The sequence below is a fragment of the Fusarium vanettenii genome, assembly GCF_000151355.1.
Source record: "Fusarium vanettenii 77-13-4 chromosome 16 genomic scaffold NECHAsca_50_chr16_1_0, whole genome shotgun sequence".
Lineage (NCBI taxonomy): Eukaryota > Fungi > Ascomycota > Sordariomycetes > Hypocreales > Nectriaceae > Fusarium > Fusarium vanettenii.
Window position 1 is genome coordinate 13,980 of NW_003315839.1, and position 27,620 is coordinate 41,599.

Consider the following 27,620-nt stretch of genomic DNA (forward strand, 5'->3'; position numbering starts at 1 on the left):
GAATACTCTGTGGTTAACTCTGCGCAGTTCCTGGTCCCCATCATGCTCAAGATGCTTAGCCAGGCGAAGTCGTAGGAGGGGGGGTGTCTGGTAGCTACCCTAAGCTTCGTTATAATTTGTCTATCGTGGGCTCGGCAGTCCTTGGAAAGGTCTTCGTCCCGTCGTTAAAAAAGAAAAAGAAATAAAATAAAAACACGCGCGTCCAAATGTCGGCAGGGAACATGAGACTATTTCGAGCTTAGCTCCAGCATCCCCGTTTGAACCTGCCGGCATGTGGGAGGGAAATAGATCGGGATCCATCCATCGTCAAAACTACAGAGTAAACCGCAGACATTATTCCGGTAAACACGGATGTCTCAGTCAGTCCATACATCCTGTGCCACTGAGACCAGAATCCCAGTCTTTCGGATTCTAGGCAGTGCGCATTATGAGATGAACCGATGGAGCTGGCGAATCTTGATGAGCCATAGCAGGGTTTTGATTCAACATACCGGGGGTTAGCTGCGGGCCGGTTCGGCATTTCTTTCCGCTTACATGCTGTGGACCTCACTAATGCAGTGATCAGTCGTGGCGCTCTGACATGGTGTGCGGCATGTGGGGGGATCACCACGGAACCGTCTTCTTTCCCCTGATGCAAGGCGTTGAGAAACAATCGTGCTCACAAGCAACAACTCTGCCAAGTGGCTTCACGGGTAAGCACTACTGTAACTGCCTTGGTGACAAGCCGTGACTGCTGTGGCAGGCCCATTCGACTGGCCCCTTGCAGTTCCACTAGCGGATGTTTCTGGCCACACGTGTCGCAGCCAAGATCGTGGTCGCAGCACGCCATTTACCTAGTTGGCGGACGAGTCATTAACACCAGCCCTTGGAAGCCTCCCAAGAATCCTCGCCTGGGACCAAGACATTTTGCGCCGAGGTGTTGCATCGAGAATCACATCATAAGATAAATAACTTGTTGTAGTTGACGGATTGCATTTGCAAATTGCCTCCACTTGCCGCTTCCAATGGTTCTCATCGCCAGTCTCTATACCGTGGCGCTCCTCAGCGTTGCGATGGCAAGTAGCCATGACGACTGTTCAGCCTTTTCCATTGACGGGCCTAACCCTGCAACTTTCAGCTTCTACCGGTTCTACGACTTTCGAAATGCCTCAACCTCGGGCCGTCTGCCAACGGGGGACCCGGCGGCAGAGAACAGAAAGGAGCCTGACACTTTGGCGGTCAGCAAACTGACCAACGACTCCTCTTGGACAGATGACTGGAGAGTCACCATCAAGTATCAGGGGCAAGCCAGTGAGAAGGTTTTGGCACGCCACTACGTTTCCGATCACGTCTATATGGGTATTTTTCGCACCCGCTTCTCGACTTGCTCCGCGCTGACACCTGACTGCCAGACAAGCCAGATGACGAGGCCCAACTGTTGCTGTACACAGACCGGCTGAAGAACGATACCCAGCAGGCTGGAGAGGTCTATTTCAGCCAGGCCCTAGTCGACTCCATTTCTCTACGTGTGTACGCCCGTATCTCGGGTTCTCCAGGTGCCGTGGCCGGCTTCTTCACCTACTTCAACGACACGCAGGAGTCAGACATCGAGGTCATGACCAGAGACGAGGAAAATCGCGTGCACTTCTCCAACCAACCCACGGAGAACACCACCACGTGGACGACCATCCCCGGGTCGACGCACAACTTAACGCGCTCCGGCTCAATGCACGACTGGACCGTGTACCGGTTGGACTGGCTGCGAGAGCAGAAGAAGAGCGCTTGGTACATCAACGGGGAGCTCAGGAAGGAATCGGAGATGAACGTCCCCGTCGTGCCGTCGACGGTGTACATCAACATGTGGAGCAACGGCGGGAGCTTCTCCGGGGAGATGGAGGTGGGAGCCAATGCCACCTTGGAGATCCAGTGGATCCAGATGGCGTTCAACGCTTCTGATGTCGAGGCTGAGAGCGTGCCGCAGGGCGGACTCATTTGCTCCATCGAGGATGGTACGGCAGAGCCGTCAGCGGCAGCAAGATTTGGATCATGGCCCGGGTCGTGGGCCGCGGTGTTGTTGGTTGTGGCTGCAGTCTGGCTGCAGCTGTGAGTGGAGACGCCCGTTCCCCTTGTAAAATCTCTGCGGCTGAAAGCAAGGTGTGTAGAAGCCGTCGATTCTTCAATAATGCACGGGTATTCGTCATTGGAATAAGGTTTTGGTTCTATTTTAATATTCCCGAGCCTTGCTGGCAGTGGGGGGCTTGGAGAGACAAATCAGGCTCGAACTACGGAGGTCTCTCTCAAAAGTTTTGTCCAGGAGCTAATAGCGCCAAGGCCGCTTATCCCTGTCGGTACCTGAGGTACTTTGGAGCAAATCTTTTCAGTTACTTACTCCCTAAAGCTATAGGGAGGGCTATTGGAGCCCAGGGGGAAATCTAGTGAAGCTTAGAGAGCTATATCCTTAGAAGATAGGGGCTTCAAAAGCAAAGAAAGAGGACCATAAGTACCGATGTAACTGTGCTTGGAAAATGGCCTCTGATTGGCTCGTGTATTTGTGTGGCTTGAGGGCCAGGACAAAACTTTTGAGATAGACCTCCGTAGTTAGTATGGATACCCCTGTAGGCCGCTCGATGTCACCAAAAGGGGCAAAGTAGTCTTGCAAGGATTTCAAGTGTGAGGTCGGTACAGAGTACCGGGCTTAGTTTTACTCCATCAGGTGCTTCTCAGCAATTATATCCCTGGGTCCAGGTAGGCTCTACCTTACATCTGCAAGTATCTACTGTACTAGCCAATCTTTTGACATCCTGGTAGTCTGCAAGGTCGAGTGAGACCGACCTTACTAGCCACGTTCCCTGGGGCTACCCGCAGTGGCATAATAAGGGTGAGATGTTGCGGGACAAACATGCTATGCCAAGTCCTTAGCCACTCAACAGGTGGATATGTGAGCTCACCTACCGAGCGAGGCCGTTTCTCTTCTCTCCGCTGAACAACGCAGGTACTGTTTTATTTACAACTATGTTGCACTTCCGCCACTTTAGTGGGCCAACAAGATGACAACCTAACAAGATGAAAAGAAATAAGCTCTATTACTACCCGACAAGGGGAAAACAAAGAAAGCCCATCCATAACCCCGACAAAACGTCCAAAAACATGACAACTTCGGCTGACTGCACCCTCTCCGTGTGCACATCACACACCGACACCAGCCCCGTTAGCCTGCAGAAACCGACACAGGTCGCGGCAGCTGTCAAGTAGCGTCTTCTGCGGCTTCCATCCCAACTCGGCCATGGCCCGTTGGGGATCGGCTACACAGACGCCCACGTCACCGTCACGGCGTCCGGCCTTGATCATGGGAACGTCCTTCCCGAACGCCGCCTGCACAGCGTCGATAACCTCGTACACAGAGTGGCCGGTGCCGGTGCCGACGTTGAATACCTGGAACCCCTGCTTCTCCTTGACGGTGAGGGCGGCGAGGTGGCCGCGGGCGAGGTCGGAGACGTGGATGAAGTCGCGGATGGCGGTGCCGTCCCGCGTGTCCCAGTCGGTCCCAAAGACGTGCAGCCGATCCATCTCGCCCAGCATGACCTTGAGCACGACGGGCATCAGGTTTGTAGGCGTAACACGTGGATCCTCGCCCAGACGGCCAGACTCGTCACAGCCGATGGGGTTGAAATACCTAAGCGCCACGATGGTCCACTCTGGATCTGCAACGGCCAAGTCCGCCAAAATAGCCTCACAGATCCACTTGCTCCGTCCGTAGGGGTTGGTCAGCCCCGTGCACCCGGAGAGCGTGGTGCGTGCCTGGCCGCTAGCGTCGCTCCACTCAGTCGTGGTGTGCGTGCACGCCTCCTCGACGAGACGGCCGCCTTGGTCAGCGAGAGAGCCGTATACGGTAGCCGATGACGAAAAGACGAGGTACTTGATGTTAAAGCTCGACAGCATGCTGCAGAACCGAATCAGGCCGCCCACGTTGTTGTCGTAGTACTTGAGCGGCTTCTCAATACTCTCAGAGACGGACTTGTAAGCAGCGAAGTGGATGACTCGTTTGATTTTTGAGCCCCCGGGAGTAGAGTAAAGGGGCAGAATCTGTCCCATCTTGATGTCGTCTCTAAAGTCGGCTTCGTAGAAGTGCAAGTCAGGGCGACGGAGGCCAAGAGAGCTGGTGTGTTTATCCGCCATGTCGTTCAGCGTGTCGAGCACGCCCATGAAGGCGTTGCTGAGGTTATCGACAACGACAACGTTGCGACCGTCTTTCACCAGCTCCCATACCGTATGGCTGCCAATGTAACCCAGACCGCCTACCACCAGCACATACTCGTCTGAGTTCAACGCGAACGAGGCGCGAGAAGGCGGTCCACTGAAAAGAACATCCCGCTCTGTGTCAGGAGTGCCCGGCTGGGACAGGGAGTTCAAGGACTGGAAAGACTGAGAGCGAGAGGGAAAGGGGAATTCAGCATCACTGGTGGGAGTCTCTGTCCCTGGGGGAGAGAAGTATGAGTCCATGATGATTCAAGTCCAAAAGTAATAAAAAGATGACTGAATGAATGTAAGGGCCCTGAGTGAGTGTGAATGGCCTCGGAGTACTGATGATGATGTTCGTCTACAAGCACCACATCAACGCGGTTGAGCCGCTGGATTATATACCCACATCCTCTTCTCAAGCATCTCCAGAGGCTCCGGAATCCTCGCAAGCAACGCGTCAACACGAGCAGTGCAGAGAAATTCAAATCTCATGCCCAACCTCATGGCGGGAAACTTGGAAGCCATCTTGGCCGAGAGCAACGCCAACTAGATTCGGCATCACGACGAAGAAAGTTGGCAAGTTCGCACCATGGCTCCAAGACGAGATCCAGCACGGCAACTGCATCATGCAACAGGGAGCCAAGATTTGGCACGGCTTAGCTGACAGACTCTGCACTTGACGGTGAATCCGGTGAGGCACCATGGCGCCATGTCTCAATCTGGGCATTCGCAATCAAAGTCGGTTGTTGTCACATTTCTCTCTTCCAGTATGGACATGAAAACCCTCACTAGAGCATGGCTCAACAAGAGTCCGTTTGTGCATCCCGTAGCGGCTGCCAACCTACCGGACGGCCCATGTGCTGCCGGTACAGGTCGAAGCAAGATGGTAAACAGGGCATGTCGTAGAGACACCGTATGTAACCCCTGAAGTTTTCTTATGCCTTCGACGCTAACATAAGCTATTGACTCGGTTGCATGCCGTTTCCTGTACGCCGTCAGCGTTATTGCACTTTTGAGTCTGCTGCCTTGATGATGTGCGATGTTTTTGTTTCCTTGCAATAGGAGCAATCTGCCAACCGCTATTCTGAAAATTAATAGCACCCCCCTGGACCACTTGGCAATATTGACCTTCTCCATTGCTGGTCTAGATTTTTCAATGCTCGGTAGATCGTAGATCCTCATTTGAGATCATAAGAGGATACGAACCAAAAGCAAGCCCATTTTCAGGGCCCTTTCGTTGAACCGCCAGTAGCATGCAAGCCACGGAGCACGCATCTATGCATGTTGATGTTGACATGCCCCTGGTTCCTGGGCCGTTTCCCAAGCCCGATTTCGACATGGTTCCTGGGCCATGCATCCCCCACTTTCCCCATCAGTGTCAAATCTGGCGACATGCTCCATGTTGATCTCTCCACAGCCTGCAATAAGCGCTAGCAAACAGCCTCGTCTTTGTACATTGTAGCATTGGTAGGTCCCTGTCAGCTTGGACCTCTTGAAGAATAAGCAATGGCTCGGCTCTCAGCTTACCTCGAATCTGGGATTCATCATGGGCAGCCACGGGGCCGATGGCTTCAATGGCCTCAGATCCAGCTGGGTCTAGACTACTAGGTTTATCGTCTTGGCGGCCCATGCCAATCTGCCATGATTACCGTTACGTCTTTATTGCTTTACTCAAAAACTTGTCTGCCTTGGCTTGTAGTTTTCCCTCGTCTACCCATAGGGATATCTACCTCGTCCTTCCCCTTGAGGTTCACTGTGCAGTCGCTCTGGTTTCATTCGCTCATAGATGCCCTTGACTTTCGTTTGCTTCCTCTCTCTCAGTCCTTTCCACTGCTCCTCAGGCCTTGCTTGAGGGCTGCCGCTCGTTGATATTGCGAACTACTGGTCCCAGACAATGACCGTCCCCAGTAATAGCCCCTTCTGGAGCAACGAAGACCCTTCAAATGAGGACCTCATCCTGCCTTGCAATGCCAGGCTGGATCCTGCAGTTTCTGAGGCTCAGCCCAATCGTCCAGCACCTCTGTCCAGCCCATCTACTCGTTCTCTGAATGACCCCTTCGCTACTCCCCCACCGGCCAGCCCCGCCCTCAGCCCTATCACGTCCCCTCCTCAGGCTATATCCTCGGACCGAACTTCCCGCAAGGTTGGCATCTACGGGCCTTACCTGGACTCTGCAGGCTCCTCTGAGAACTCGCTGAGCAGCCAGGCGGGCCAACGTCTCACCACCCCGGGCCCGGCGGATGAGAAGTCCTCCGCCAACGCCAAGAAGCGATCGCTGTGGACTCGCTTCTGGCATGCTGTTGCCAACCAAATCTCACCCAAGGCTCTTTGGGATCTCATCAACCCAAAGGAGTACCTCTACCCCATGACCGTCAAGAAGTACCTCGCCCTTGCCGGCGTCTGCGCTTGTGTCGCCGCCATCGTCATCTCGAATCACTACACCCACTGGATGACTAAGGCCATCGCTCAGACACGAAGCTACATGCTCCCTGTCCTGGTCATTGTCCTCACCATCGAGCCTACCATGTTCCTCATCATCATGTGTATTGCCAAGGTTCCCCCCTACAACCCGCCAGCCACAGACACTCCACAAGTCGTCCAAGAAGCCTTCAACGAAAAGAGCGCAGGAGACCTCGAACGAGGCGTTGGAGTCACCACTGCTTCCAAAGTCTGGGAAGCTGCTTTCGTCATTCCCTGCCACAATTCAGATCGCGAAGCTCTTCAGAAGGTGCTGGAATCTGCATACCCGTACTTCCGCCCCCAGGACATCTTTGTCATTGACAACGCCCGCACCCGCTACCCAAAAGACCTTTCATTCCGATACTGGCTCAGGGCCCTCAATCCCGACATCAACTACATCTGGTCTCCAATCGGGTCAAAGAACGCTGCGCAGCTTGTTGGTTCTCTGGCAGCAAAGAACTACAAGTACATCCTGACAACAGATGATGATGTCTCTCTCCCCAATAACTACCGCCACCCCACGCACCTCATGGACGATCAGATCAAGGCAGTCGCTTTCCCCCTCATAGGCATCGACGCCGAGGGCAACACCCCGCTAGGCATGGTCTCTTGGCAGGACTGCGAGTACCGCATGGCCGGCCTCACCAAGCTCGCCGAGTACAGAACCTGCGGCGTCAACTTCCCGCACGGCGCCGGATGGTTTGTCGACCGCGATACCTTTGTTGAGCTTCTCACAAAGTATCACCCCATGGACTTTATCGCCGAGGACGCCAACGCCGGCTTTGCCATGATGCGCCTCAACAAGCGAATTGCCTTTGACGCCCAGGTGACCCTTGCGACAGAAGTGCCCTCAACTCTGCTCGGTCCGGGCTTGAACTGGTGTAAGCAGAGAGTCAAGTCTTGGGAGATGGGTCGCCACAGTCTCATCTGGAAGCTCTTCCGCCACTTGTTCCGTATGAATGGCCAGCGCACCGTCTCGGGTATTGGCGTGCAAAAGTTCCTCTTTCTCTACACTTTGACCTGTCTCGTCATCGACTGGGTGCGCATTCCCGTTCTGGTGGCCCTGGGAGCCCACAAGGACTACTGGATCTTTTTCTGCAGTCTTGCCTTTGTGGCCGCCGTTCCGCCTGTCCTGTACAACTACATTAGTTGTCGACACCGCCCGGATATGCGCATCGGCCTCGTCACCGCTGCTACCTATCCATTCTACAAGCAGCTCTACGCATTCATCTCTGTTTTGGGCGCCGTACGCTGGGCCCTGTTCTATATTGGAGGCCACGTCCGGGCTAAACCTATCCGTAAAATGCTCAAGGATGGTGATGATGCCTGCTTCTGGTTGGATCCCAGGTTCGAGACGAACCCTGCCTGGCTGGCTGATGAGAGAGAACAGCAGCTGGCCAACGAGTCGGCATCGGCAACTATTGTCGACTCAAGCCCCGCACATAGCCGAGATAATTCTCAGGCACAGTAGATGTATATGATATATATGATATATAGTAATTCTAGTCACTCGGTAAGTACTTAAATATTAATACTATGGATATATCATATTGCATTTTTTTTGCCCTGGTAGACTGGCGACGTGTGGCATTGCAAGCATGGTTAAATCTTTTCAGAGACGTCATTATATCAGGTGCCCGACGAACACGCACGAGACTTGATGGTGTTGTCACACTAGCGTCTACCTCACGTAGCAGCTCGGGCCGTGGACTGAAATCAATGTGACCCGCAAGACACGCGCAGCCAGAACATTCACTCCCTTGCGCAACAAGGGCGTGGCATCGACCGTCTTGTAGTTCTAGTACAGAGGGGCTCCCTTACAAGGGCTGACGCTCAGGCTGTGGCCGTTAAGGAAGACCCGGTACCTTGAGTCGGCTGAGACATGGATTGTCACGGATTTCTCAGTATTGGGGAGGACGAACTCGCGCCGGAAGAGGGCAAATTTGCCAGGGTTGCGAGTATCATGGTAGTCAAGCAGCCAAGTTCAGTTCGTGTCAGCTTCCTAGGGTCGTTCCATTATCAAGATGGCTGGGTTGTGTTGTTTCCTGGTGCATATATCTTGGAGGCGTACACATGGACCAGGTATAGCGTGAGGATGGATAGGCGGCGTCAGCGAGGGTGTTTATACTTTAATATTCATTCCGCGACGGTCCTAAATGTTGTACCGATGCAGGAACAATGTCAAGTCAACTTGTGCGCAGAAGCCATGAAGCTGGCTCGATCTGCTTGGTATCCTAAATCTTGTCTTGTGGGGTTGCTTGGAGAATCATTCCGAAACAGATGCCATATCAAAGGCAGAGGTCACAGATCTGCTACTAATACTGACTAGAACGAGAAGTAGGGAGAGAGAGCTCCAGAATTATTTATGATAAATAACAACTTTCTTAGAAACACAGGGAAGGTGTCCGCGCGACGCGCTGGTTGAGATTCCTGTCAACTGTTATGTTTGAAAGGCAGCACAGACTAGTCAGAGAGAGAAGTAAAACCATAATCGCAAGTCCAGCACAGTCAAAAGTACCATTGGGGTATAGTATTTCTAACGTAAAGGACTTTCTGACCTATTCTGCTCCGTTTCTGCCATGTTCCTTTCTAGACATCTTGGATACATCTAATAATCTTATCTCATCTATAGCATAGTAGGGTAGTTATAGCAGAAGCAGTCACTAATGTCGAGCTACTCGAGAACCCGCTCTATTTACTCTATCATATACCTATATTTAGATACGATGTAATTTGAGACGTTAATTCTTAGTGCTTAGAATAGGTGTCATATTAATAACCCATGTCGGGAAACTGTTTAGTGCACGAGCCCGAAGAGTGCCCGTATCAATTCGATAACGAGAACGAGAACGAACATTATTACTCTTATTATTTCGGAACGTTGCTTTACTGGCCCCTCAAGACCCGCATGGTGATCACCTTGCACTGCCATGGACTGTCCTTTCATCCGCTGCATCAATTTGTGCCGAGCAAATGGATACCAGAATATCAAAACTTGGAGTCCAATCCATTTTCAATCATGCTTAAAGCAGGGCTGAACTTACCGGGCTAGCTAATATTACTACGTTGTCGATGACACCAGCCCGTGCCCTAGCACAACAGACGTGGAGCTGTGTGAGTGTCGTACCTATTTAAGTAAGACCTGGCTGGAATTGTGTATCTAAGCTTGGGTTAATCCGAATACTTGCGTATCTGTCATTTAGTAGCTATAGCTCCGTGTTACAGTGTTGTCAAGTAACTCTCGTACTCGATATAAGCAAACGGGTTTGAACTGCAACTCACTCAGTGACTGAAGGTTGAGAGATTCAAGCGCATTGGCCGGTCAGGTGTAGCCCCGGCTCATCCGACGATCTAAATAGCGACCAACCATATTAACTAACTCAAGCGAGAACGAAAACGGTGACAGAGATGCAAAACCTTGACCAAAATGACGTTACTACCAGCCTCCCATCCTCTCTATCCCGCAGCGTAAAGCTCTGGTCAAATCTTACGCCGTGTTACGCGCCCGCCATCGCTCACAAGCGGGCGGAAGAAAGGCGAGCTGCGAGTGTGCCTCGCGGAGTGGCGCCGATCGCTTCCAGCTCGGGTTATGACGACAACCGGGGGTGTCGACCAAGAGATTGCATTGTCGGTACCGATCCGTCGCCTCTGGTAGATGCTGAGTCGGGATATGGGTCTGAGCAGAGACATAGCTGGTCCATCCTGAATGCAACTCAGATATCTTGGCAGTGCACTTGGCCACCTTGAAGCGTGGATGGCAAGAAACCATCCCGTGGCTGTGCTTGCTGTTGTGGTGATGCCATGAGTTATAAATTATATCATTTACCCTCATGGCAGACATCTTGCACAATCTCCATGCCCACCCTCTCACCGCTCTTCCTATCTATCATTGAGTTGACTCAACCACAACCGCGACAATGCAGGCCTCTGTTGCTGCATTCATTCTCTCAGGCTTGATGTATAGCTTGCCATGTCTCGCATACCCGTCGGGAGGATTGCCACCGATAGTAGGTGTCTGATTATTACAGAATATCGCACATGGTGATGTTAACTCAATGTGCAGTGCGAGATAATTAACGCCGCTTTACCAGGCAAGGTAGCCTACCCAGACTCAGCCACATACGATACATCCAACGTCTACTGGTCAGGTAGACAGAACATGGAGCCCTCTTGTATTGTTCTTCCCGCATCTTCCGAGGATGTTTCGAATACTCTGGGGCTCTTGACTAAGCATGACAGCCCCTTTACTGTCAGGGCCGGAGGACATACCGCCTTCCCTAAGGGATCTAACATCCAGGGAGGAGTCGTCATTGCTATGGACTCGATGGGAGACATCCATGTCTCTGCCGACCGCACCACAGTCTCTGTCGGCCCTGGTGCCCGCTGGATTAATGTCACTGATGCTATAACGCCTCTGGGTATCGCCGTGGTTGGCGGCCGCAGCCCCATGGTAGGCGTTTCTGGGTTTATCTTGGGAGGTGGCCTCTCGTTTCTCACCGGTAGGCGAGGCATGGGCTGCGACAACGTCCGGAACTTCCAGGTCGCACTGGTATCAGGCAAGGTTGTGAACGCCAACCCGAAAGAGAACGAAGATCTCTACTGGGCTCTTAGAGGTGGTGGCGGGTCTAGCTTTGGCATTGTTACCCGGTTTGACCTCGAAGCTTACGAACAAGGCGATGTCTGGAGCCGGCTGACCGTGTGGCCGGCCAGCGATACTGCCAAAGTTCTTAACGCCTTTACCAGGATCACCAGGGAAAAACTTCACTCGGGACAGGACCCGGACTCTCACCTGATATTCGGTTTGACCTACTCTGGTGTCGTCAACGGCGCCCCCATCCCAACGGTATACGGCTTCCATGTGAACCTCTCATCCCCGTATGCGCCTGGTGGCGAGTTTGATACCATGAAAGGGTTCAACCAGCTCCCAAAGCCCCTCTCCAACGACACACTCGTCACGGACATTTCAGGCCAGATTCGAAGCACTGGAAGTTCCGTGTTCGGCGAGAGACAATCATGGTACGCCACTTCTATTCGCGATGGCGCGAACAGTAATGGTTTTATGAATGATATCACCGAAGCCTTTACCTCCTTCGCCAACGAGCTTAGAGCAGATATAGAAGCTCGAGGGGCTTTCCTCAACGTGAGCATGGTCTTCCAGCCCCTCACCAACCCTTCATTCAAGGCCATGCAGAGGAATGGAGGTAACGCCCTGGGCCTTGAGCCTGCAAAGTTTCCTTCTTACATCATCTCTATACCCATGTCCTGGACCGACCCGGCCCTCGATGATCTGATTGACAGCCGGACGAACCATTTTGTTGAGAGCCTGGACGCTATGGCTCAAAAGAGGGGGTTCAGGAATGGCTATGAGTATATGAACTACTCTGGGAGACTGCAAGATGTGATTGCAAGCTATGGCAAGAAGAGCCAGGCCAGGCTCAGAGCCATCTCATCCAAGTATGATCCCGATGGGCTCTTGAGGAAGCTCTGGACCGGGTATTTCAAGCCTTGATATATGCTTGGAGGATCTCATTGGCAGTAGAGGCTGTTTCCAGGTCAGATTTATCTATTGAAGCTAGTTTTATTAGAGATTTTAGATCTCTAGAATTACTGAGCTGGGGGAGAAATGTTCCAGTCCATTTTGGGCTACGGGGCAATTTCTTATACATAGAAAAGGGGGCAGAGGCCACAAAGCTTCACCCTTATCATTACTTTCATAGGCTTCAAGAGGAGGGCTTTTAGGCTCCTTGGAGAGTCATATCTTCAATACTATCAATTGATCGGTTGCTCTTATTATTTTATTATATTTGCCTCACGAGAAAGTACGTGAGATCTCTCTTTTAAATGGACTCTAAAAGAACCACATGGCGATGTACTATGACCCATAGCAACCATCATTAGCTTAATAACCCATAGAGAGGACGTCATAGCTTACCAACTCCCTGGCTCAGTCAATGTCCGCGTCGTATGACCAACATCTGCTTCGTACGACAAGGCGGTTTCAGGCTCGAAAGGCGGAAGACAGGCTTTTATGAACGCCTTTAAACAGTGAGTGCGTCTCTGATGTGCTAGAAAAAAGCTGAATTGGCCTGGGCCAAGTCCATCATAGTGTAGTCAATCCCTTTGCCTTTGCCCATTTGGGTACATTGATGGTACTAATAGGTAGTTTAGAGCACGGTTAAGGAACAGAAGCGGAGTCAGCATAGCAGAGGAGCCCAGCTAGGTAGATTGCTTCAAGCAGTGGAATATCTGATGTACTGTTATCGCTACGATGGTGTTGGCGGTTCAGCCAGTAATGGGTTGACAGTTTACATCTAGATCATTACCACAAGTCTACAGGGCAAAATGAATGCTGTCGAAAACTGGGAGACTAATTCTCCTAATCGTTGGGTGTATCGATATCTGCCTAGCCAAGCCAATCTCTCGACCACCATCTCTTGATGACTTTTAAGGCTTGATTCTGTGTGAGACGCCTGCTGGAGCGTAAAAGAAGAATTTGCCAATAGATTTTGCAGTACCAACATGCATTCAACGCCATAGCCGTCGATGGCGTCCAACAACTCCTTGCGCCGTGCTATCATCACACCTCGGCTAACCGATTTAAATGCCATTTCTGGAAGGGGATCATTCCGACGAGACATATAAAGTCGAGCAGCAGCTGTCACAAACCAAGATACTCGGTTCGGTAAGCCTTGAGGAGCCAAAATAATAGCCAAAGACCCCCCGAGACGGATCACAAGGGCGTAAACCCAACCTCCTCGAGTCGCCGGCGAGATGGCACCTGAAATTATCTACAACCATACTGTTGACTACGGACTGATCAATATCGACTTGCTTTCATTACTATTCGGTATAGTTTACTACCAATCAGCCGTCTGAGCTCAGATAGCTAATGTCCGTGTCGAGTCTCCAGAGTGCCCGACCGAGGAAGATACCATTCTACATATCGAGGCCAACAACGTCGAAGATTCTATTACCAACGCTCAAACCAGATACTACACCAAGTTCATTGCCCAAAATTCTCCGCTCTCGGTTTGGCACCGGCGCCCAAGAGCCGGGGAAGGATGTAGTTGTCTGCATCTCGTCAGGGCAAATCCCGCTCCCGCCTCTTTTTTACGGGGTAATTGCTGCCGGGGGCGTCTACAGCGCTCTGAGCCGGAGACGCTGAGGACTCGGCCCAGCTGCCTACTATTATGCTATACAGTAGCGGCACAACCGGAGAACCAAAAGGCACGTCTTGATTCTGTGTTCCAGAGACCAAAGTCCACCAAGCAAATACTAACCGTAATTTACCTAGGTGTTCACATCTCCCTCCTCAATCTCGCCTCATCGGGGTTGATAACAGGCTACCGCCACCGTGACTGGAAAACCCGCCGAGCAAAGGATGCCAATTTCAACTGCCAATACCGGACCATTGGTCACTGCCAGCCGCACATATTGCAGGCATCTTGGGGTACTTGGTATACCCATCCATGTATGGCCCTGGAACCGTCTACTGGATGCCCAAATTCAACTTTGAGGACTTCCTCAAGGACAACAAGAAGCACGGCATTACGTCCTTTTTCACCGTGCCGCCCATCTACATGCTCATTGCGCACAGCCCCAAAGTCACCTACCAGTTTGAGGCTCTGCACCACGCACCGTCTCTCAGACTTGGGGCTTAAGCGAGACAACTACTAGTGCCACAGGTCAGCCTTGGGACGAGCCTGATAGCACCGGCAGCATCTCTATCATCCTTCCAAACATCAGAATGCGGATACTCGATGACACGGGACGTGACGTTCAAGATGGTCAACAGGGCGACTTTCTCGTCCAAGGCCCTACACTCACAGTTGGATACTGGAATGACGCCGAGGCCACAGCCAGAACCTTTACCAGCTGCGGACATTGACTCAAAACTGGAGATGTGGGCATGAGGCGGAATAGTAAATTCTAGATCATGGACAGAAAAAAGGTGCTCTCTGATGACCCTGTAGTCAGTTCACTCTGCTAATCCAGTTCTAAAAAAATGATCAAGTACAAGGGCCTCCAAGTCGCTCCGGCCGAGCTTGAAGCAACCCTTGTTTCCCATATCCTTATCCACGTCGCTGCAGTCATAGGGGTTCCCGACCTATCTCTGGCAAACAACGAAGTGCCTCGAGCTTTCGTGGTGGCAGACTCGACTCGCATCTCTACCAAAGATATTCAGACATTCATCAAGAACGAGCTCGCCCCACAGAAGCAGCTCCGAGCAGGCGTGGTATTTCTAAAGCAGATACCCAAGAGTACAACTAGGAAGATCTTGCGAAAGGTGTTAAGGGACCAGAGTAATCAGACGAATGAAGCAGCAAAGCTATAAACAGAAAGAACCTAGCATAGTTCATCAGTACATCCTTGTGCATTAAGAAAAAGACATCTAATTCCATTGGCGCCCTTGCGATGCATCATAAGAACGCATCATAATAAAAGGCATGATTAATAGATAAAAATGCACATTGATGAAAAGTGTGTCGCGATGAACAATGGGTCGCAGTGAAAATTCATTGGTAAAAAATTCATTGGCACAAAAGAATTAGGTACCTGGGTTGCCAAAAGCCTACCCTAGAGCCGAACATTTTCGTCCGCCGACTCTCAAGCAACGTCTACCTGTATACAAGGCATCTTGAACACCAGAGAAATGACTCATTCAAAGGCTCATGGTTCAATAAATTTTGGTAATATCAAAATGTATTTCACGCCCAATTGATTCAGCGAGATGACGAATATCTGCTCCGAATCACTTCACCAATTGTAAACTCGCTTTGTGCAAAGGTATAGGAGCTTTTTCCACGGCGCATGATTGTTTAATGTAACACGTGTAACTGATGGGCCTAACCCCAACTTATGTAGAAGAACTGAGTTGCAGAACAGTTTATTATTATTAAAAGCTTCACAAGACACTTGTTTTGACGCGTACTCTCATCATCCTACGTATGTTTCCATGCCCACGATCCCGAGACGACACCTCGACGCTCACAATAGCCAGGGACAAAAGGCGATGTCACCAACGATATCTGAGGCGTCTCACCACCTTCTTTCTCCCATAGCGAGATACCCCCTCCACAAAGACATCTCGAATCTTCTGCCTCGTCGTCGGTAGCATCATTTTCACCGGGATTCTCATCTCTAGGCCCCATTTCGCGGCGCCGACGATAGAGCAGCGCCTCCATTCCACCACGTCATCAGCCTCATCGCCGCAACAGCCCCATAGCACATGGCCGTCTAAACAATATACTAGGATAGCCGACTTATTAACTCTTAATCAGCCAATACGATTAAAAAAAGAGATAGACGACAAAGGCGCGCTTCCGCTTAACGCTTAGGGTCTATATAATGCGCTCGTCAACGCAGAGCATAGCATAGTGATCCTACCACGATTCTTTCCGCAGCACTTGCCTAGATGAATGACGGGCACAATTAGTGGGTTGAGGGTTGGCTATCAAGGATTCATGGCGGTAGCGAATGTCAGGGAACTCGTCGGTACAAGGGAAAATATCCAAACACAAAAGAAAGGGTGGTTGTCCCCGTGTGGATGATAGAGAGAGATGGATTGTGTATTGCTGTTTTGGTGTTTGGCGATCACGGTTCTAGATACCCTTGGCAAAATTTAGATCTTTCATTTGCTCATAATTTTCAGGTCCTAGAGGCAGAGCGGCTGAGTATACCAAAGCGTCCTCTTTTTTGTCGCGATGCGGCTGACGACCTCTGGACTCTGATACATAGGCGGTACTTGGCCGGCACACTTTCACACTGTGGCCAAGAATCTGTCACACGTCACGTGTTTGGAGTGCAGAAACAAGTCACGATGCATAAGTTTGTGCACTGGTATGTACTGGTGCACTTTTCCTTTTTTTTTTAACTACTGATGTATTGTGATGAATAAATCGGTACGTACCAATATTTTTTCATGACTGATTCACTTTATCGTAATCTCTGTTGAAATAGTACCCGATAATTTACTCACAGCTTTGGGGGTCAAGATGGAGCGACGGATGAAATACCAGTTGTAAGGTATGCCCTGATGGAGTTGCGTGTGACTCGCCCTCGAACTGTGAGAGCGGACGACTGATCACCCCTAGGGCAGGCGTTGATTTCGTTCTGCAGACGAAGGACATAATCAGCGTCACCTAGGTCGAGTGCTATGCCGTTGTTCTCGTTCCTAATGATGAAGTCAAACTTCTGCGTGCCTGAATGCTGAACGTAGACGTGGCGAGACTCTCTAGGCGTAAAAGTGCCCTGGAATCTCCTAGCGTTGCCGTAGTAGCCCTTGTAGACTCTCTTGACGTGCGAGCGGGCGGCTCCAGCATCCTGCCAGGTGTCGCCGGAGCCATGGCAACCAGCGGAGACGCTGTCAATGCCGATAACGACAAGGGCGAAGAGATTCACGAGGACGGCGGTGGCCTTCATGTTGACGATTGGGGGTCTGGAGGTTTGGGATTTGGGAATGTGTTGGATGTGATGCGAGATGGTTGGACCGAAGATGAGAAGTGAGAGATTGTGATTTTGGGCCGGCGAGAGCTTCTTTATATAGGCGAAGGCTGCTGATTGCATTGAATAAGTATGGGACCTGGAGCCGATGCTTCGCAAGAAGCTGATAAGACTTTGAGGTTGGATGATGCTCAAGTTCGAGTCGGTCGACTATACCGATCTAAAGATTATCGTGAGCGCTCGCGGCTGAGCTAGCTTAGACTCTACATAGTTCAATCAGAGTCGTTTAAGTGGCGATTACAAAGTAAGGTTAAATAATGTAGTTGGAATTGAGTAGGATCGACGGATAAGCTTCTAGACAGGACAATATAGACTAACCTGGTGTAGCGGCAACTGCTATACTATAAGTAGGAGGAACTTGTATGAAACGCAGATCTCTAGCTAGGCTAACTTGAAGGTGAAGCCTGGAAAGCCCTCATTTAGATGGCCTTTTTCTGATGACTGAGCTACTTGTTGCCAAAAAGGTATAGTGTCCCTCTTATTCTGTATTCTATCAGCCCATGAAGCCCCCGATAATGCATCTGAGAGGCGCTTTCGCACCTTGATGGCAGATTCATAACTTATCAATTTATGACGCGGCCCCCCGGATTGCCAGCTGTCCGAAGTTTACATACAGCCAGGGGTGGTTGCTCCTAGGGGTACTCGGACGACAAGTGTCGTGTAGCAATAAGACCTAGTTTGCCTCGGTACCTGTTGAAAGGTATTTTTCACTTTTGCAGTTGGCATAGTGGTTTATTCCGTTCAACAACAAGAAACAAGTCGGTGAAAAGTCAGACTTGGAAAATCTTACGAAAATATTTCAGGAAAAATACGCAACTTCAAGGCCTTATTTCTCACCCGTTTCGCAACCTATTTAGGCAAGATCTATACCATTGCAAAGCCTGATTTTTTGTGGCTTTTTTATATAAGCTTATAAGAGACCCACTTATTCCCTCTTTGGCAATTAGGTCGAAGGCTTCTAGAAGGTCTTTGGAAGGTCTTTGGAAGGTCTTTGGAAGGCTCGGCTACTACTGAGGCTAGCAGGGGGGCCGTGATGCTGACAGGGGGGTCGTGACGCTGACTAAGCTTTTTAAGCCCTCTGATTGGCTTGTAACAGAAATTAATAAGAAACGGGTGGGTCTATAATAGAAATTGATAAGAAAAGTGTGGAGCCAGCGTCACGCACCCCTTGCAAGATAGCCTTCCGTAGCTTATTGTAGGCTAACCCTAACCTTAAAATAGCTATTTAGTAGATTATTATAAAGCTTAGAAAAAGGGCTATTTAATGGTATAGGTTAGGTCTCGTGCATTGTAAAGCTGATTTTTCTAGAATTATTTAAAGCTATTTTTCTAAAGTGAGGAAAATTTTCACTAAGACCCTAGGACTAAGGCTAACCCTGACCCTATACGGACCACTGATAAACTATTTTATTAATAATATATATTTAACTTAGATATATCTTAATAAAGTAATTATTAAGTTTATTAACTATTTTAGAAATATAACTAGTCTTGCTTTATTTAACTTGCGCCTTTTGTTTTAACCTAAGATATTAATAGCACTAGTTAGTAACTTATTAATTATACCCCTAGGGAAGTCTAAGTAATCCTATTTTTTATATTATAAATTAAAGTAATTAATAATTTCTTATAAATACCTCTCTATACTATAGTAGACCTAGGTTCCCCTTATATTATTAATTAGCTACTTAGTAAAAGGGAATATTAAAAAATAAGCTAGTCTATCTCTTAGAGCTAGGTCCTAGCTTAGATATTATAATACTTTTTATATAATTATATATTAGCTCTTATTAATAAATAGTAAGAGTAGTATTAACTTAAATACCTTATTATATCTATTTATAAAGGCGATACTAAGAGCTATATATAAATCGCAGTACTTAACTCTTATTATAATATAGTTATTTATAGTTATACTAATCTTAGTACTTAGTTTCTAGGTAAAATTATAAGGCGGCTAAGGTTATTAGATTTTTATTATATCTAATTGCTATAAATCCCTATCTATAAAGTTAATACTACTCTCTAACTATCTAGGAGATAAAAATAAATCCTACTATAACTTATTCCATTAAGTGCCTACGGTGGCGGCGGATCCTGGTACCGACGCAGCCCATTAATAGCATCAGAGAGCCAACTAGAGAACCAAACATATCCGTTGCCGCCACTATTACCTCGTAGGACCGCGTCCCGCGCGTACTCATCTCTGGGCTCGCCTACCTCCATCCGACCAGTACGCTCGTCCACCACTCTCGCGTTAGGATATATGAGGCGCCATGCCCTCTCGCCCACGATGCCGTCGTTGTACAGCCGTATGCCCCAGTCCCGAATCAGGGTCAGCCAGGTGATATCATCCGGACTGAGGCCCGCCACGTTGTTCCAGTTCATGTTTCTGCCAACCCACCACAGCCTACCCTGGGTATTAACTTCTCTGCAGTCGAAGCCTTCGCGTGCGTTCTGGGCCTGCTCTCCCGCCCTGCCGCCCCCGTAGACCCGCCAGTCTTCGCTGTTGCTGGCCGAGTTGATGCTGTGGCCGTGGTAGACCTGGACTCTGTTGGCTCCCATGTGGATCTGGGCGCTTTCTCCGTTGCGCCCGTTGAATCGGTGGAGGAACGTCCGGCCGCCACCGTCGAAATGGAGATGAAACACTGTGTTCGTGAGTTAGACTGATCTGACCGGAGAGTGGAGGACTGTAACTTACCAACCCATCTATCTCCGTTGCGTCCGGGTGTAGTGTCCCGGTACTGGTCGAGACTGGCGTCTCCGGGGTTTCTTCCAGGGACCGAACCGATCCAATAGGCCAGCTCCAGCATGGGTCCTGGCTGACCGCCTCCATCCGTCGCTGTGTACCATATCCATCTGGCGTAGTGCAGGGAAAGGGCTCCGTTGATAATGCCTTGGAGGATGGTGGTCAAGTAAGGCGAGCTGTTGGGGGAGGTTCCACTCATCAACGCCCAGACCTTGCGAGGATCAAGCGAATGCTCGCTCCTCGTGTTCCAATCGGCCAAGACCTCTCCATCTTTATTGCCGAGACCTCGTTTCGTGCTGTCCTCTTCCGAGGGAGGAAAAGCGCATAGCTTTCCCGGTATTTTCCTAGCCCGTCGCTGTCCCTCCCCTCCCCTTTGGGCGTTGTATAAGATTCTTTCCACGGTGCTTTTGGGATCAAAGGAGGGGAAGATATCACTGAAGTTGCGAAGTTTGGCAACTTGGTACTCGACATCCAGCGGCCCAGCGAGGCCATCGTCCCAAGGCTTGGCCAACTTGTCCATATAAGCGTCTCGCCTCTCGATCAGGTTGGTTCCATGTCCTAAAAGGCCATCCCAGTTGGTGCGGGAGCAGTCTGTGGCTTGTCTCTTATCATGGCCTTGCTCGTCGGACTCAGAAAGCGAGCGTTTCTGGAAACTGTCGTGGAGAGGGGGGTGCAGGTAGTTAGCAGGGCACAACGGGTTATTGATATATTTGTCGATGAGTTTGCGCAGCTCCTGGGCTTGGTCGCTACCAAAGGTATCATTGGCAGGATTGTCGTCTCGCTTCTCAAGCTTGGGTCTATCACAGCAGAGGGCTTCGGAAGGAGTGAGGCACACACTGGTAGACCGAGCGGCGATCCTTACCTGATCATCCCGGCAGGCATCGCAGTACTTACCCTTTCGGTCCTCGACATCGGTGATCCAGCGGCACGTTTTGAAATCAGCAGGCATGGGTTCGTTACAGCAATAGCTGCGTTCGCTCGAGCCCCAGCCACAGGGGGGAACACCTCCCCAAGCCCAGGCAGCTCCGGCCACACGATTGGGTCGCCCGGCGGGACACTTCTGCTTCTCGCCCATTTCACAGCTTCCAGTAGTCCATCCACAAACGCCCCAGGCTTGGGTGGACTCGGTCATGGTGCAGCAGGCTGACTGGTAGCCTGACTTGCAGCCTACTCTGATGCCACCGACCTCGACCTCGTCGCCCTTGCATCCAGGGCTACAGCTGCCGGTGTTCCTATGGCCCCTCCACTCACACGTAGGAAGTTTTTGGTTGGCAGGACAGCACCACTTGGATGTGCCGCCAACAGAACAGGCCTCGCCAAATATCTCCTTCGGACGAGAAGCGCGCCAGATGAGCTTAAAGCCCGACGGGCAGTCCTGACCGCACGCAGCCCAGGTGCATGACTTTGGGGGTTCCAGGAAGGCTGGATCTGCCTTGGTTGGCTTCTCGACAAAGTCGGGTGCGGCCATGACTTTCCGATCGACCGAGGATGCGAGCGCCTTGATATTGGTTCCCGCGCCGTCATCCTGGCTGGCGGCCCACACCATGATGCCCGAGATGCACTGGCCACGGAACACGTTGTTCTTGAGTCGCCAGGTTGTCACATCGTCGAACGACACCCATTGATCGCCCCAAGAGACTGCCTTGTAAGACGCGTCGCGGTGAAGAGTGGGACTGAGCTTGTTTTCCTTAATGATATCTTGAATCTCGGGGTGGAGGAGCACGCCAGTCGTGCCTGAACATTTTCCGGGGTTGCCCCCGGACGCCACCCTGCATCCAGGCTTGGTGCATTTAGGATCTGATAGGGTGAAGCTGCGGCTGTAGAACGACATGCCCATAACCACTTTTTCAGGCTTGATGTCGTTGCGCCAGAGAAGGTCTAGAGCATCTTGGATCTCTGTCAAGTTGGTGTGCGAGTTGACCCAGGGGCCAGTGTGTTCGTTGTCAATGTCCCAGGACCCGTGGATGTCATACGACATGATGTTGAACCAGTCGATTGATCGTTGCAGGTTCTTGATGTCAAAGTGTTGGAGGTACCAGTAGCTGGAGGGGAGTGTCAGAGATATTCCTTTCTTGGACATGCCCTTGTCGTTGAGCTGTTTGCGCAGCCGATCCATGAAGGTGACGAAGTTCTTGAAGTCTTCTCCACGTCCATTGCGGTCCTTTGCCACAGGATATTCCCAGTCGAGATCCAGCCCATCAAAGCCATACGTATTCATCATCTTTATCAGCGATGAGATGAAAGCATCTTGAGCCTGGGTCGACGCAGCAATGTCACTGAATGTGGTAGCCGTGGGTCCCGGGTCGTTGAAGGTCCAGCCGCCAACTGCGATCCAGACCTTGACATCGGGCTGGATGAGCTTCAGGGTTTGTATGCGCCGCATGTAGTCTTCCGTGCGGTCATCGCCAGGAATGAGCTCAAACGTGCTAGGGTCGATGGTGGCAAAGGCGAAGTTGATGTGGGTGTAATAGCCGAAGGGGATCTTCTCGGGCCGCATGCCATAGCAGGTTCTTTTCGCCGTCGACCACGCCTCGTAGTAACCGATGACGCGGTTCACAGGCGTGGAAGCCACGCTGCAAGAAGGCCGGTTGACCTTGTCGTCGTCGCCGCAGAATTCTTTCGTCGTGCCGCAGAAGCCGAACTCGCTGCAGCAGACGTTGAGAGGGCACGTTTCTGCCTTGCTCCATTTGGGGCTGTCCCAGCCTGGATTGCAATCGGCCTTGCGATCACAGTCGTGTTGGCATCCATTACTGATACTTCTGTTAGAAAACGCTGCCGAGACAACTAGACGGGGACAGCTCAACAACTTACCCGCAGTAATCAGGCCCGAAGCCGCAATGCCCGGCGCTGCTGCAGCATCCAATCTCGCAATGTTGGGTAGCAGTGCATGTTTTGCTCTGGGCAAGGAAACGAGCTTGACGACTGACTTCCTGCTGGAGACTAAGACTGCTGGACAGTAGTACCAGCAGCCCGTACCAGTGTAACCTCATGCTGAAATACTGAAAGAAGCGAAACAAGGAGGTGAAGCGTGTGAGAGGCAGAAGCCCCAATAGAAAAGCGAGGGATTATCTTGTTTTGGCTGTCTGTACAAGACGAATTGAAGCACAGCTTTGGACTACTGAGCCGTAGATCAATCAACAGGCAAGTAGCTGTACATATAGACTTTTGCCCTCATATTCAGACACTTTTCAGGATGTTCATGCCTCTGAGATGTCCAGCAATGTACACAGTGTGAGTTGCACAAAGGAACCACTCCCAGTCTCACACAAGGTCTCGTCCATTTTCCCCGTTCTCTCCCAATCACATCCCCTGTATAGCTTGGAATGGGCAATATACCCCGACGTATGCAGTATGTCGGTCACCTCCGTCGTAATTATCCGCCAGGTCAGCAAGGGGGTCCAGCTCGAACGATGTGACGATGTCAGCTTCCCCACATCTGCTTATCCATAGCATCCCCAGTTGTATCTCTTTGAGTGGTATATGGCGCCCGATAGGTATCTTGCAGGGATACTGACCATCCATCTTACACCGTTAAGGGGGTACTTTAAGCTTCTAGCAAATATAGTGAGGTAGTAAGTATCGTAGTACTTCACCACTAATAGATCGGCCCCTAAATAGGTGCTTTTTCAAGGTTTCAGGATATAGATCCAGAAACTTGCGATTATGGAGAATATACTTATTGTGCGCCATTTACCACACAAGGAGATGGGCCCGCGCTGAAAGCTGCCCAATGCGTAGATATATTTCAAAGTGTTACGTTAGGAGTTTGACGCGAACATTCTACTTTTTCCCAATCTATTCCCCGTCCCAGCTCCAGCTAAAAAACCTCAATGGATCGTGGTCTTGACTTAGCCATGGCCTACAGACTCGTATTCTTCATGGCAGCTCTGGCCACTGCACAGCAGACACGGCTTCGACTGGCTCCCGAGGGCAAGTTCGCTGGCATGGGACTTGATCCAGGATGCGAGTCTGTTCTGTACCAAGAGCTCAACTGTCCTGTCCTCGTTGGCGAGCTCGGGACGACAAGCTATCATGGTACTATCGGAGACAAGGCCACCACTGACGCTGCCTGTGCGGCTGCGTGCTCGACCGCACTGAGCACGGCACGCAGACGTATCGTGGGGGCATGCACCAAAACGCCTGACCTGGTCCCAGGATATCCCATTGTGGCCCTGGTTGACTCAATCCAAACGGGCTGGAATGAGACTTGCCAGAAAGACAAAGAAACGGGGCAGTACTGCAACAGTGAGTCAAGGAGATGGCGTAAACGCAATCATGGGCTAACGCAGCTTTCAACAGCCATCATTGACTCTTTCAAGGAGGTCGCGGAGCTCGGCGACATGGCTCGTGAAGATCTTTGCTCGTACTGCTTCGGTGCCAGGCTGAGGATGATGCAAAGCTCTCCCTACTCGGCCTACGAGGAGCTGTATGCTGAGATGTTGGATTTTGTGAACAAAGGTAGGTGATTCCTGGCGGCGGCTCAACAAGACCGAAACTAACATCTTCACCAGAGTGCAGTGTCAACAGCCCCATTGAAATCCTCCCCAACCCGATCAACATCAATTATACTCAGGACGCCCGCTGCGAGCCGGAGAGAAGGTACAAGACTCAAGCCACCGATACATGCGACAGCATTGCAAAGAAATACTCCGTGTCTGGCGCAACGCTATACTACCTCAATCCCGAGCTGAGCAACTGCACCGCCCCGTCAGCCGGCATCGAGCTTTGCCTCCCCGACCAGTGCGACACTACATACACGGTGCAGTCTGCCGAAGAGAGCTGCGTGGAAGTGGCTGTCGACCATGGGACCTCGTGGAGAAACATCGTGGACTGGAACCCAGGCCTAGACACGCGGTGCTCTAATCTCTGGAGCACAAGCCCGTTCTGGGGCCGAACCATATGCGTGAGTGCTCCTGGAGGCGAGTTCGTCCCCCCGCCACCGTCCAACTCCTCCACGCCAGGCAACGGAAACATCGGAGGGCCTGGAGGCTCTGGAGATGGGTACGCCGACACCATTGTTAATCCTCCAGCGGGTGTGACGGTGGCCAAAGGAACGACGATCCGCTGTGGCGAGTACATCGAGGCCGTAGAGGGTATTGGCTGCGAGACCATGCTGGCTAGGAACGCGGTCCCGATGGGCCTCTTTTTGCAAGTCAACCCGTCTCTTGGTGAGCTGGCTATTGAGTGCTCCGACAAGCTGGTCATAGGTACTTGGTACTGCATCCATCCTCATCGCTCATGGAACGACACCGTTGTCGATGAATAAGAAAGGCGCCAGAGGGGAGCCAGTGGGGATAGATTGGGTATGGATGCTGTATTCATGTACCTCAGGAGCTTGCATGTAGGTGGCATTAGATGATGAAGTTATTAGAAAATCGGTGGCGTGGACAATTTCCAGGTCTAGCTTTTGCTGCATACTGTCTTTGCTTAACGTCACAATGTAAGATATGTAGCATGCGGGGCGGGGGTTTTAGTTGTTGTCATCACTATAATAAGCAAGAAGTCCCCCCATGTTATTATCAGCAAATTCCCCAAGTACGTACGACTGAGGCGTTCTGAACTCTCCACCTTTTATCAGTAGTCAAACGACAAACGCAAGGCCACTCACCCGGCGCCATGGAGCCTAGCAGAACTGAAGATGAGTTCTCTACACCTTCTAAGGACCCCAAGTATCAAGCGCACGCCTTTATTCGTGAAGGCAAATTGGATCTCCTCAGAGACTTCCTTGACAAGTCACCCGACTCCGTCCACGCACCATCCTTCTCCGGCACCTTCTTAGCCGTCGCCATTGGGTGCAACAACGTCGAAGCCACTCGAATCTTGCTGGATACCGGGGCAAGCCCTCTGGAGAATGAATGGTTCGGCAACTGTTTCTACACTTCGCTGGAATTTGCGGCAGCCCATGGTAACCGGGACATCTGGCGACTTCTACTGGATCGACTTAAGACAATGACCCCATCCGGTATTGTGGTCCACGGCCACAATGAGCAGGAGCTTGTTGATATGTCTTTTGTTCAGGCAGCTATCTTTGGACATGTTGGCATAGTGGCCGAGTATTTGGACGCTGTGGAGTGGGCTTGGAGTCACGGTATTCTCAACCGTGTTCTTGCATGTGCTGCCGCAAGGTGGCATGCAGAGATCGTCGACCTGCTCCTTGGTAAAGTTCAGTACGATAAGAGCACCCTGGAGACGGTTCTGGAGGTTTCCATGAATGATCGCATCAATGTGCCGGATGTGATAGGTCGTCGTGTTCTGTACGTCCAATCCGACTGGGAGAAACACTACCACATGATATCACGCTTGATTGACGCCAGCGGTATCAACTTGCTCCTGAAAAGCTCTGCTCTTCTGAGTCGAGCCGTTGAAGGCATTGAAAAGCAAGGCGGGCTGAGGGCTCTTCTCGAAAAAGGGGCTGACCCGAATACACAGTGGGAAGACGGATATACTGCCCTGCATCTGCTTGCTTTCCCCATCAGCATGGACCCTGGGATACGGAGGCAACGGCATAATTTGCTGGATCCTCTCTGCGGGCATGAGACGCATGAAGTTGGGATTCGCCTTCTAATTAAACACGGCGCCTCGATCACAATCAGAGATGACGAGAGAGCTATGGCATCGCACTTGGCCGCAGAAGGCTTGGATACAGCAACTTTCCTTCGCTATTACTTACCAAGCCAGCCGGCCCTGTCACAGACAAACGTGTACGGAGAGTCACTTCTTCATTATGCAGCTGCGGGTGGAAAGTACGAAACGCTCAAATATCTACTATCTGGTAGTCATGGCTTCAACATAAACTCTGCCAATAGCACGGGATGGACGCCTCTCATCTGCGCGCTAGCACCAAACTCGCGAGTCTATAAAACAGAACATGCAGCTATCAACTCTGCGCGTCTTCTCCTTTCTCTTGGGGCTGATCCTACGGCTACAACTGCTGAGGGATGGACTATCTGGCATGTCCTCGGAAGCTATCAAGACAGGACCGAGATGAGCCCAGTCAACAATCGAACGACCGACGATGAGCCAGAACTTTGTGAGGAGGAGTTTGAGGAGGACCAAGTATTCTTGGAGGAACCTTGGGTCAGCATGTCGGACCCAGAGTTCCAAGCAAGACATGGGGCATTGGACCGCGATTCTAGGGCTACAGATCTCGCTCGCGAACTCCTGAATGGGCCTTTGAACCCTCTTCCGTCTATTACAAACCCAGCGCGAGTCTACTCCAGTGAGGTTCCTCACAAGAGAAATCCTTGCCACAAAGCTGCCTGGGGTGGAAGATTGGGCAAGGATATTCTTCGGCCTGCCGACCGTGACTCGGGGCCTCTTTCGCAAGGAGGCCTCGGCGACACCGAGCCTACGCGTGCCAAGCATGGACATACGCCGCTTCATTGGGCTGCTGAGCATGGAGCTGCAGGCGTGGCAAGGTTGCTTTGCGAAGCTGGAGCGGATAAAGGGGCTCGGGACAGTGAGGGCATGACACCATGGGACCTTGCTGATCGAAGCAGGATCATCGGTGACGCTAAACTGCGTGCTGCCACAAAAAGCGCAGTCGGTTTGTCACGTACAGAATCGGAAGGATGTGTGGCTCCATAGATCAAGAAACAGGATGCCTAGGCCAAATTTCTGCCCCATGCTTGGGAAGGGGTCCATCGGCAAAGTCGTGATCATGCTCGGAATATGCGAAGCCAAGGTTCAC

General features: G+C 51.1%; 9 protein-coding genes across 9 annotated transcripts; 6 read left to right on the forward strand and 3 right to left on the reverse strand.

Annotated features, from left to right (window-relative positions):
• Nucleotides 1–1,004: 1,004 nt before the first annotated feature.
• Nucleotides 1,005–2,086, forward strand: NECHADRAFT_88735 (uncharacterized protein; the record flags this gene model as incomplete). The annotated part of the gene is made up of 2 exons (XM_003041153.1): nt 1,005–1,338; nt 1,392–2,086. 2 exons carry the CDS (start codon nt 1,005–1,007, stop codon nt 2,084–2,086), a joined length of 1,029 nt encoding a protein of 342 aa, XP_003041199.1.
• Nucleotides 2,087–3,165: 1,079 nt separating this feature from the next.
• Nucleotides 3,166–4,479, reverse strand: NECHADRAFT_55529 (uncharacterized protein; the record flags this gene model as incomplete). Its single annotated transcript, XM_003041189.1, has 1 exon — nt 3,166–4,479. One exon carries the CDS (start codon nt 4,477–4,479, stop codon nt 3,166–3,168), a length of 1,314 nt encoding a protein of 437 aa, XP_003041235.1.
• A 1,633-nt stretch (nt 4,480–6,112) lies between these two features.
• NECHADRAFT_106589 (uncharacterized protein) lies at nt 6,113–8,284 on the forward strand (the record flags this gene model as incomplete). The annotated part of the gene is made up of 3 exons (XM_003041154.1): nt 6,113–8,145; nt 8,176–8,191; nt 8,252–8,284. The coding sequence occupies 3 exons, from the start codon at nt 6,113–6,115 to the stop codon at nt 8,282–8,284; spliced, it is 2,082 nt and encodes a 693-aa protein (XP_003041200.1).
• Nucleotides 8,285–10,595: 2,311 nt separating this feature from the next.
• Nucleotides 10,596–12,187, forward strand: NECHADRAFT_88738 (uncharacterized protein; the record flags this gene model as incomplete). Its single annotated transcript, XM_003041155.1, has 2 exons — nt 10,596–10,685; nt 10,742–12,187. The coding sequence occupies 2 exons, from the start codon at nt 10,596–10,598 to the stop codon at nt 12,185–12,187; spliced, it is 1,536 nt and encodes a 511-aa protein (XP_003041201.1).
• Nucleotides 12,188–14,147: 1,960 nt separating this feature from the next.
• Nucleotides 14,148–15,013, forward strand: NECHADRAFT_88739 (uncharacterized protein; the record flags this gene model as incomplete). The annotated part of the gene is made up of 4 exons (XM_003041156.1): nt 14,148–14,282; nt 14,364–14,581; nt 14,623–14,650; nt 14,693–15,013. The coding sequence occupies 4 exons, from the start codon at nt 14,148–14,150 to the stop codon at nt 15,011–15,013; spliced, it is 702 nt and encodes a 233-aa protein (XP_003041202.1).
• A 1,655-nt stretch (nt 15,014–16,668) lies between these two features.
• NECHADRAFT_106590 (uncharacterized protein) lies at nt 16,669–17,100 on the reverse strand (the record flags this gene model as incomplete). Its single annotated transcript, XM_003041190.1, has 1 exon — nt 16,669–17,100. One exon carries the CDS (start codon nt 17,098–17,100, stop codon nt 16,669–16,671), a length of 432 nt encoding a protein of 143 aa, XP_003041236.1.
• Nucleotides 17,101–19,260: 2,160 nt separating this feature from the next.
• Nucleotides 19,261–22,920, reverse strand: NECHADRAFT_106591 (uncharacterized protein; the record flags this gene model as incomplete). Its single annotated transcript, XM_003041191.1, has 4 exons — nt 19,261–19,829; nt 19,883–21,097; nt 21,266–22,575; nt 22,742–22,920. 4 exons carry the CDS (start codon nt 22,918–22,920, stop codon nt 19,261–19,263), a joined length of 3,273 nt encoding a protein of 1,090 aa, XP_003041237.1.
• An 864-nt stretch (nt 22,921–23,784) lies between these two features.
• On the forward strand, nt 23,785–25,196 carry NECHADRAFT_55494 (uncharacterized protein; the record flags this gene model as incomplete). The annotated part of the gene is made up of 3 exons (XM_003041157.1): nt 23,785–24,175; nt 24,230–24,388; nt 24,442–25,196. The coding sequence occupies 3 exons, from the start codon at nt 23,785–23,787 to the stop codon at nt 25,194–25,196; spliced, it is 1,305 nt and encodes a 434-aa protein (XP_003041203.1).
• A 350-nt stretch (nt 25,197–25,546) lies between these two features.
• NECHADRAFT_88743 (uncharacterized protein) lies at nt 25,547–27,517 on the forward strand (the record flags this gene model as incomplete). The annotated part of the gene is made up of 1 exon (XM_003041158.1): nt 25,547–27,517. The coding sequence occupies one exon, from the start codon at nt 25,547–25,549 to the stop codon at nt 27,515–27,517; it is 1,971 nt and encodes a 656-aa protein (XP_003041204.1).
• Nucleotides 27,518–27,620: the final 103 nt, after the last annotated feature.